This window comes from Carex rostrata, chromosome 32 (genome assembly GCF_964058835.1).
Source record: "Carex rostrata chromosome 32, lpCarRost1.2, whole genome shotgun sequence".
Classification (NCBI taxonomy): Eukaryota; Viridiplantae; Streptophyta; class Magnoliopsida; order Poales; family Cyperaceae; genus Carex; species Carex rostrata.
The window spans coordinates 659,218-670,688 of record NC_135949.1 but is presented as its reverse complement, the minus strand read 5'-3'; the positions used below and the strand labels follow the sequence as shown (position 1 = coordinate 670,688).

The 11,471-nt window shown below is 32.8% G+C and overlaps 1 protein-coding gene across 1 annotated transcript; it reads right to left on the bottom strand.

Annotated features, from left to right (window-relative positions):
* Nucleotides 1-213: 213 nt before the first annotated feature.
* On the bottom strand, nt 214-1,311 carry LOC144547752 (uncharacterized). Its single transcript, XM_078296448.1, has one exon. It carries the CDS (start codon nt 1,309-1,311, stop codon nt 214-216), a length of 1,098 nt encoding a protein of 365 aa, XP_078152574.1.
* Between the last annotated feature and the right edge of the window lie 10,160 nt (nt 1,312-11,471).

Below are 11,471 nucleotides of genomic sequence, written 5' to 3'. Positions count from 1 at the left end.
TAAATAAAATTTTGTACTAGTATAATTTTGTTTAACATCTATGTTTACAGAGAAGGCTATCTCTGGATGTACCGATGATAATTGGTCACAATTGATCTTAGATTGCCTAGGACATGAAGTGCACGATGGTTATGAATGGGATGAGAATGATTTTTATCATAAAAAGGTTGAGAATTCAGATCAACCCAATGAGAAAATATCAATCTTACAAAACTATGTGCGTCTTGCATGGTTGAGAAGAAAGTTTGGAAATACGGATTTGGATGGAGAGGAGGACCAGGATGTTATCAGTCGGCACACACGAGCCCATGCCACACGGGTGAAAATACGGATGCCCATTTTTGTTGATGGTTCGTGCTCAATGACGTATTTTGTTCCTGGGATAGACATCTGGATTGCACCGAGCAAGGAAGGTACCAGTTCGTAGGCTTTTTCCCAAGAACCAAATAAATCAGCAATAGCCAACTCCCTCCCTCTCCAAATCTTGTTGTATGAAGGCTCAACCATTTTGTATATATTTCTAACTGCAAATCGACATGCTTTAATTGACATCTCCAGGTCCTCCTTTAGACCAAGTTTGATTACATCTGCAATCATCCTGGCAGTCAGCTGACAACTGTCTACTTTACAAGCAATATTGTAACAATTGTGCTCGTCTGGGTTTGTTGCAATTGTCCAATTTTCCGTCTCAGTGGTTTTTGCGTATACCCTCCATGGACACCCCTCTGCTCTACATACAACTACATAACCAGTACGATTGGTATATTGTTGTTGTAATTCTAAGTTATTATCTAGGGCAAATGCACCCAACTGGGATTTAAGATCGGCTTTGGATTCAAACATCTGTCCCACTGAAAATTGACCGTCAATTCTGGGTGGATAACCAAAAAATGCTTCATCCTTGTACAGCATCGGCACATCGTCATTAAATGCCGAAAAAAGATGCTGCAATCCTCGATTAATAAAGGGAATAGAATTTACCCACTCCTTTATTACATCTTGTATTCTAATTTGATCCTCCATTTCAGCCATATCATCTTCCCCAACAGCTGAGCCACCAAGGTCAGAGTTTGTGTCCGAGCTAGTATTATTATTCATCTCGTTAAAAGGAGTTACCAAATCATCCACTATCGGTATTTTGGGTGGGTCATCACAATATATGGGTGAATCAGATACCGTTGTGTCTCTACTACTTCCAGGTACACTACCCGGATATGGGTCATAATTGGTATGACTAACAACTGATACTGACTCAACCACTAAATCAAGAAGTTTAAAATTCAATACCGGAGTGGCATATTCAAGCATCATGTGCCATATCGTTTCCTCGTCTACGCTAAATAACTGGTATTTTTCTGCTGAGCCAGGTGGTGCCGTGTTCAAACGAGCCTTGATTGTCAGATCGAACTGACTAGGGAGCAAATGAATGCTAACATATATATGTTTTCTTAGCTCATGAAGACTGGTTGAATTAGTAACAGGAAATGTGCAGGTCGGTGCGTCTGAAATTTCGCGTCCATAATAAACATTTATTATCACTTGAGACATTATCTGAACAAAAAAAATTCACAATCAATAATCGATATCATTTTCAATTTTACAACCTAAAATAAACTTATTTATACAAAAAGAAAAAATTACTTACTACAATTACTTATACTACAAAAAGAAAAAAATATACATAAACCATTTATTTATACTACAATTACTACATAAACCATAAATAAATAATCCAAAAATTACTACATTCATCTACACTAAAAAAAACTACATGCATATACACTAAAAAAAACTACATGCATATACACTAAAAAAAACTACATGCACATAAACCATGCATCTACATAAAACATGCAAATAAATAAATCATCTAACAATTACTACATGCATACTAAAAAAACCTACATGCAAATAAATTACTACATAAACTATTTTTTTATACTACAATTACAACATAAATCATTTATACTAATAAAAAAATACACATAAACTATTTATACTACAAAAAAGAAAAAAATATACATAAACCATTTATTTATACTACAATTACTACATAAACCATTTATACTACATAAACAATCTATTCTACTCATTTATTCGTAATTGCGGATTATTTATCAAAAATAAAATAATCAAATACATACCTAACGAAATTTGTAGATCTGAAGCTCTTTTTGTTCCTCTTTCAAAAATATACAAACTTATGTAATTAAAAAAAATAAACACACTAATTATGAGAGTACAAAAAAAAATTTAGATGAAGGAAGGAAGAAAGAAAGAAGAGAGAAGATGAAAAAAATGAGGAAGAGTGCATCTCTGACTCGACGAGGAAGAAGCATGAGGTATGGTTTGAGGCAAAAAAACAAATAGGGACCGGGCCGTGGGGTTCCCACGGTCTTGATTTCAATTTGGGTAGACCGTGTGGTTCCCACGGTCTGTATAAAATTTGCGAATTTTCTGTGGCAATTTTCGTGAAAGTGTGGAAAAATATAAATAAAAAAATAAATAAATTTGCAAGACTGTGTGGTTCTCACGGTCTGGAAAAAAAAAATTTAGAGACCGTGGGAACCCCACGGTCTTTATGCTTTTTGAAAAAAAAAAAGTAATCATATTGGGTCCGTAACATTAATTTTTTGAATTATGATTTATGAAAAAAATCCAACGGTTCCTGTCTCCTGCAAACCATTCTGCCCCCCTCTCTGCACCAAAAACAGAAGTTATTTGCAAAAAGAAGAGAAATCTCCAATGGGACCCACAAAGATGACGATATGTGTGGGAAGTATAAAAGTATTAGAATTCATGGTATTGCAACTCTCCCAGGCTTTCACACAAGTGGAAAAACAAGAAGCTGACAACAAAAAAGAAACACTCAGAGAAAGCAACATGGGGCAAGCTACTTTAGACGTGGGCTCTATTTGCACCATGAATAAAAATATTGCAAGAGGCAAATGTGAACAGGGAATTCAAAGCAATATATCTCCCAAAGAGGGTCTCTTAATTGTAAAAAGGGCCTTAAACCAAAGCCCAATAGCCGAAATATTAATCCAAGCCTTTATGAACCCAATTACTCTACTCAACAACCCCAACAGACAGCAGACTCACCCATCTTCTTAAATTCACCATCTTACCCGAAAATACACACGCAAACAGCAAAATTTGCAAAGGTCAGGTTTGGTGGACTTGGGTTACAAAGGTCCGGCATACACATGGACCAACAAGCAAGACACGTCAAGGGCAATTTTCGAAAGACTGGATCGAGCAGTCGCAACTTTGCAATGGACAAAGGAACACCCTCATGCATTTGTAAACCATCTGCCAAGATTGAAAAGTGATCATTGTCCCATACTCCTACGAACCAAGAATAGACCTTTCAGTGAAAGGCGCTTTAAAATCGAAAACTGGTGGCAAAATGCGGAGGGTTTCAAGGATATGTGCAAAATAGAATAGATTAAATCAGTGGGCCAAAATTGGAATGAAAGAATGGGTCTGCTAAAAGAAGCAATGTCAAATTGGGCCAAAATGATTGACAGGCCGCAAAACAGGATCAAGGTAATAGAGCAGTGGATATATATATGAGGTGCAGCAAATTCCGGGATTAGAAGAGGCACTGATGATCAGTAAATATAACAAGGTTGAAGCCGAACTTGAAGAGTACTGGAAGCAGCGGGCACGAGTACCATAATACATCTTTTTTTCACGCAGTGCACGTGGCAACACAGAGAAGAAGAGTTAACTACATCTCACATATTAAAAGGGAAGATGGTACAACAGCAACTATCGAAGTGGATATTAGAAAGGAATTTGTAAAGTATTTCAAAGATCTCTACTGTCCCATACCCACACAAGGAACAACAGAGAACAATGGAAATTTCAAAATTTCAATCTAACAGAAGAACAGATGGTGCCAAAAAATGCTCAAAGAGGGCTTATTACAGCACCAACACTTTTTAGCATGGGACCCGATAAATAACCAGGACCCTATATATGGCATCACAGCCCGGTTTTTGCAAAATAATTGGGGCATATTCAAAGAGGAAATCTCGGCAGCAATAAAATCAACTTTCCAAATAGAGCAACTACATAGTCAGTGGCTAGCAAGTCACGTGGTGCTAATCCCAAAAACAGAGGAGCCTCAAACCCCAAAAGATTTCCGACCCATCACTATTGGCAATATCATATACCGGCTGCCGATAGTCCTCAATTTATTTTCAGATATAAAAGTTATGTTTTCAGATAATGACTTATGAAATAAAAAAATTTACACAATAAATAAATTACATTATTTTCGACCTTATATTAATTAACATCAAGTTCAAAAAGTTCACTGATTTAAGATAAATTTTAACATCGAAATAAAAATTTCCAAGTGCTTGACTCAAATTAAAATAAAATCAAAATACAATATTTTTTTATATGTATGTAGAAAAAATAATAAAAATTACCTCTAGTAATTTTATTATGTTATGAATTTTAAAGTTTTATTAGACTACTTTATAATAAAAATCAAGGTTCTAAATAGCGTTTATCGCGTTATAGCGGGGAGCCTCCAAAAAAAGCTATAGCGAATAGCATCGCTATAGCGAAAGCTATGCCACATAGCATTTTTTATTTTTATAAAAATTATATGATATATTTGTACTAAATATCAACATTATCTAGTCTCATAGAACAATAAATAATACCAAATTGATTAAAAAATTATAATATTCATATTGAACCAATACAAAGTCCAAATTGCGACTCAAAATATCCATAGTAATACTAATATCATAAACTATTGATCTTTTTCTATTCAAAATATCTTCAACATCATAACATAATTTATCTTTTTTTCTATTTAAATTTCAAAATAACCTAGAAATTGAAAAGAAAAAAACATACTTCTAGTAAAATAAACAGATGATCCTTGAAGAAATTCTTGTTAGTCCCTAAAATTTCCATAATTTACCAATTATTTATTTGATTTATCATCAGTTAAAAAAAACCAAGGACAAAATGAAAAATTTATTATAGCGGACTTGAATTTGATATAATGTAATATTCATCAAAATTAAACAATATCTTCAACATCTATTTATTTTAAAGCCCATATAAATTGAAAAAAAAGCTCATGTTGAATAGCGCGCGCTATTTCCGCTACACACTATGTGCTATAACGGACCGCTATTACCATTATAGCGTTCGTAGGTCAAATAGCGTGTTTTAATGCTATAACTTAGCGTTTAGGGTCCAAAAACGCTATAGCGCCACTATAGCGCGCTATTTAGAACACTGATAAAAATTAGTTTAGGGCTATCGGCGAATAAATTTTTAGGATCTTGGATGAAAAATAATCACAAACTAAAATAAAATAATATATATGTTATTGCACTATTTTGTAATAAAAAATAAATTTAGAGATATCGGCAAATAAACTTCTAGGATCTTCGGTGAAAAATAACCATAAAATAAAATAATATATATCTAATTAGACTTCTTTGTAATAAAAATTAATTTAGGGTTATCGGCGAATAAACTACTAGAGTCTTCGGTGAAAAATAATCATAAAATAAAATAATATATATCTAATTAGACTTCTTTGTAAAACAAATTAATTTAGAGTTATCGGCGAATAAACTATTAGGATTTTCGGTGAAAAATAACCATAAAATAAAATAATACATATCTAATTAGACTTCTTGGTAATACAAATTAATTAAAGTTATTGGCGAATAAATCACTAGAGTCTTTGGTAATAACCATAAAATAAAATAATATATTATATATTAAAATTAATTCGCGTAGATGCGTATACTTTGAGATTCTCCTGTTCAATTAAAGTTAGTATCCTTTGGTCATGATAAACAACAACGGCCAGAATATTTTTTTACAAAATTTCCGTGATAGACATCAACGGCCAGCTCCAGATTTTATTTTAAATTATATCGGTAATTTTTTTTTTAGCTAGCCGTGATAGTCCATAATGTTCTCTAGACGTTATGAACTATCACGTTTTTTTTTACAAATCAAATTGTTACGAAATGCTTCCTCATTATGGATATTTATTTATTTATTTTTCTATTAATAAAAATTTCGGTGAATTCCAGTGTGAGCGGAGGCGGGGATCTCCTCGAGGAAATAATGAGAGGTGTGCTCAACTGTGAATCCGACGAGCTGAGTCGATCGGCAATCAGAAAGAGGATGTGATCGTGGCAGAGGTTAGATGGCTGATGATCTGACGAGGAGACGGCGGCCGTCTGGTGAGGTAAGGAGAGGTCGGAGATCAGTGTCGTGTCGAGTCATAGAGCTCCGTCTCAGGTGACGAGGTGCGTACTTCTACAGACCTCGATCTCAAAGTCAGCAGTGCGCTGCGTCAGAGAAGTCAACGACGGAGATATGTACGAGTCTGATTCGAAGCAGAGAGAGTGCACGGTTTGGGCCTCAATCCTCTTTGGCTCGATCTGGATCGGTGCTTGGCGATCTCTTCTGGTGTTCTTGATCTTGTTTGATTCTTGAACTGGTCTGATGCGATACTGGTTACCGATCTGTTTTTTTTTTTCTCGTTTTCTTGATCTGTTGGAAGAAAGGAATAGGAGATGAGATTAGAGGGAATAAGATAGATCTGTGGAGAGAGAGTTGGATAAGAAGAATAAAGAGTAAAATAGAGAGGTTTAGACTAGAATAGAGAGGAATACAACGGGTTTATTTCTGGGAAAAAAAAACTGTATAAGGTGGAATAAGGGATTAGATTTGAGGTACAATTTCGGAATAGGCGCAAGTCTAATTCCAGCTTACCAAAGCTCTGATATCATAAAGGATTTTATAAAAGAGATAATTTGTATTAATCTTGTGTGTTTAAGTACAATGACATGACACTTATTTATAGTCTTAATTAAGATACAATCATACACAACTCCACTAAACATCTCTTACCTACCGCTATTACAATGCTAATCAACTCTTATAATTCGCACCTACTATTATCTCCAATACAATATATTTGATCCTCTATTAGATTGCTATTTTCTCCTGGTAGCAATCCAAATGGAGGTCAGGTCAACAAGTCACAATGTAATGTCTGGATGCAATTTTTTCAGAAAAAAAAAAAGATTACTAGAATAGCTCGTAAAAAAAAGAAAAAGAAAAAGAATAGTATAGAATGTAGCATTTGACAAAAAAGTATAGGGGTCTTGAATTCCATGTTCTAGAATTGATCGATGTCTTACCAGTTCAGATAGTCATAGTAGCCACTGACTAGTTGTGCTTTTTTTTATAAATGGAAAGTTTGTATTTAGTAATAAAATAACACTCATATTCCACAATGTCAACAATATTGAAAGAGACACATAATTAAGACGCTACACGTTGTAGCCATGGACAGTATTCTGATAACATTTGCAAATTCTATATCTTGTTTCGAGAAGATATGGTTATTAGATATGCTGGGCCAGGTACTTCAATAGGAAAAGTTGTTTTAAGGGTCAAGACTTTAATTAGAGTCAAAAATTGCTTTATTTCACTTTGAAAACTGCTATATCTACTTTCTAACATAAAATGTACGCAATTTTTAAAACAAAAGGCTCGTTGACTATATCTGCAATTTGAAGCTCCATACACATTACATACACTAGTACAAAAAACCCTTTCACCGACCCTTAACCACCGACTGTTTTAAGGGAAGCATCAGTGTTGCTCATACTACACTGACTCTTTTATTAAATAACAGTCAGCGTTGTTGTTCAACACTGACACTTTAAAAAGAGTCAGTGTTGGTTATCAACACTAACGGTTTAAAAAAAACAGTCAGTGTTAGTTGTCAACACTAACGGTTTTTAAAGCGTCAGTGTTGAACACCAACACTCACGGTTTTTAAAGCGTCAGTGTTGGTACTCAATACTGACGCTTTAAAAATAGTCAGTGTTGATAACCAACACTGACTGTTTTTTAAAAACCGTGAGTGTTGGTGTTCAACACTGACGCTTTAAAAACTGCCAGTGTTGACAACTAACACTGACTATTTTTTTTATAAACCGTCAGTGTTGAACACCCACACTGACTGCTTTTAAAGCGTCAGTGTTGATCACCAACACTGACGCTTTAAAAACAGTCAGTGTTGGTGTTCAACACTGACTATTTTTTTAAAAACCGTCAGTGTTAATAACCAACACTGACTGTTTTTAGAGCGTCAGTGTTGAACACCAACACTGACTGTTTTTTTAAAAACCGTTAGTATTGAGAAATAAATCCTGTAATTATGCTAGTATCTAGTCCTAAACCAAGCGCACATACATATATATGAGAAATGATTTACTGTTTAATTTGACATATCATCACCATAATTTTTGTGTGTTAATTTAAATTTCAAGTTTTTAAAAATGTTCTTGAATCTTTTATAATCTTCTTGTATATCACATGGAGTATTTGTGAATTAAAAATTATAAAATATGGAGTTTACTTGATACCGGATCAAAGGGTAAAAATATCAATATACATATTTAACTATCACTAACCTTGGATTTTTTCTGTTATGTTGATGTTATAATAAAGAAACTCTAATTTTTTAACAATATGCCTTACTTGTGGTATTGAACAAGATCAGTATTTTCGACTTGTCATTTGGAGCGTAAAACAAAATTATTAATGTAGCATTAGGTGTTGTCATGATGAACGTGGCATCGAAATTCAATTCGTGAAAAATAATAATAATAATACGAGTAATGAGCTGGAACCTGATCGAATTCAATTCTTCTCTGCTCATTGCGCCACTCAGACTATTTTCTTATCCGAATCTCATACCAAAAGCCAAAGGCTAGCACTCTTGGACTTGCCAAATCTGATTTATAACTAATTGGGACTTATAAAGTAATTTATAAATAATTTATTAGGGTTGAATTTTTATTTAAAAATAATAATTTATGTGTATTATGTGAATTTTATTTAACAATTATATTTATTTTTCATATTTTTGTTTGTTTCATTTTTCATTCTATTTTACATTTTTTCCTTAATTTTTTTTTCAAATATCATAATTAAAAATATGATATTTTGGTTTGAACATTTCATTGAACACATGTAATACATTAATTTATTTAATAAAATCAAGTTAAAACTTAAAATCTTTCAAGTTTTTACAAATACGAATTTAATAATTAGAAGATAATGCAAGAAGACGGAGAATCCTAAAGAAAATCACAAGTTATATGAAATGTGATTTCAACCGGAATTTTGCGTCTGTTGACAAATTTTATAAGGGAATCCAATTAAATAATATGATAATTTAATTTATGTTAAACAAAATAAAAATAAAAATATGTTAATTAGAAACTTAGAATTTTGTAAATTTAAATTGTAGATAGATCTCATGTTAGTCTTGAGAGGAAAGTGAAATTAATTTCACTTGAATATTTAAAAATAAATTGTTATGGATGTATAACTATTTGAGAATAAAAATTTGTGCATTGTGTATATTTTGTAAGATATTTAATAATTAAGTTTAATTGTTTAAATTGAATTTATAGATGCAATAAATATTTTATCGTTGTAATTCATAAAATATAAAAATAGGATTGGAATTATATTTGGTAATTAAGAGAGGAAATAGAGTACGCCACAACATTGTGGGTTCAGATGCAAGTTCCAAATCTAGACTTAGGTTGTGTACAATGAGGGGGTCGGGGTGACTCAGGTCAGATCTGACTCCACCAATGGGTCAAGATGACCCAAACACAATCTAACCCAATTAAGCACACAATATATTAGATCCAAATTTCATGAAATTATTTTAATCTTTTTTCTGGATTTTATTGGTTGTTCAAGTTCATTATTTTGGTATTACCATATGTTACTTAATTTTTTTCCTTCTTTAGGCAAATAACAATATGCAACGAAGAAGTTTAATATGCGGCACTGAAACATGTTGATTTAATTTTAATATAATTATAGTTTTCATATAAAAAATTTACTTATGAATTTAATCATGATTGTTTAGGCATTTGCTGAGGAGGCTAAAGTGAGATATGAGAAAGCCGTATTAAAAGTTGTTGATCTGGTATACGTTATTCCTTTATTATTGTTTAAATTTGAACATCCAAAGTTTTTTACCATGAAAGAATGGTGTTTGTTTAATTCATTTTATTATTTTTTATATTTTGTAACATGAGTATGCTGCTGAAGATGAATAATATGAAGAGAAGATGAAGAAAGAGAACTTCCTCTTTTATTTTTCCATTGCCAACAGGATAATGTGTTATCACATCGCATCTATACTTTTCTGAAATATAGTACATTACACAACACCTTTGCAGATAGGCAAAAATGTATCGCACAATGTAACGTACTCATCTCATGTAGGCTAACAACTTCATAATATCGTTGCAAATGTAAATTGATACTTTCATCTTTCTATACAGTTTTTGTTCCACCTATCATTATTCTAACTTTCTATATAGTTTTTGTTCTGCCTCTGTACCACACCGTTTACGACTTATCAAATCGCAAGTAATTCATATAACATGTCAGGACTGTCACTGCCGAAGCAAAGCGAGGCTGCCATCTAATTATTTATAAATTCTGAACAAATTTTTGAAAATCTTAAAAGTTTAATAGGTCAAGATGGGAAAAGCTCAATTGGGCATCGAAAAGGCTAGGGAAGAGAGGATCAACTCAAACACGGAGAGAATGAAACAACTTGGCATTCACACACGGTTTATCGAATATGAAGAAGATTGATCCAACGAGGAAGAGAAGGGTTGAAATGTCGAGTGAAGAGCAAGGTGTGGTTGGAGAAGGCAGCAACCCTCGAAATCATTGTGGTTCCAAACTGTGTTTTCTATTTACAAGACATGTAATGCTTTGTAAATTTTGTTATATTTGCATATTTTGTTCATATTTTAGTTGTATATTTTGTTCATATTTGTCATGTAAATTTTGTTATAGTGTGTTTTTTGGTGAATGAATCTATTATGTTGTATGTTTTTTGGTGAATGATATTATGTTATCTAAATTATTCGTATGATATATTGTTTAACATCAATAAATGTTAACTAGTAATATATGGCTAGCAAAAATATGGAGGCTAGCCCAAATATAAACAGAACTATGCCGAAATTTTTATATCAACACTGACGGTTATAAAGCTAACAATGACTGTTTTTAATATCTATACTAACGTTTTTAACATCAACACCGACTATTTTAAAGCGCCAGTGTTGAACACCAACACTGACGCTCTAAAAACAGTCAGTGTTGATGTTCAACACTGACTCTTTTTAAAGCGTCAGTAAAAGGTAACCTTCATTGGCGCCGGCTTTACTGACGCCGCTATAACAGTTGGTGTAGAGGTATTTGAACAGTCAGTGAAGAGGTTTTTTGTACTAGTGATACAGCAAAAATCATACATAATATTACGTACAGCAAAAAAATTATTAAACAAGTTATCTTTGCAGAGAGCTCCAATATTGATTTTAAACAACAGTATAGAAAGAAAAAAGAAC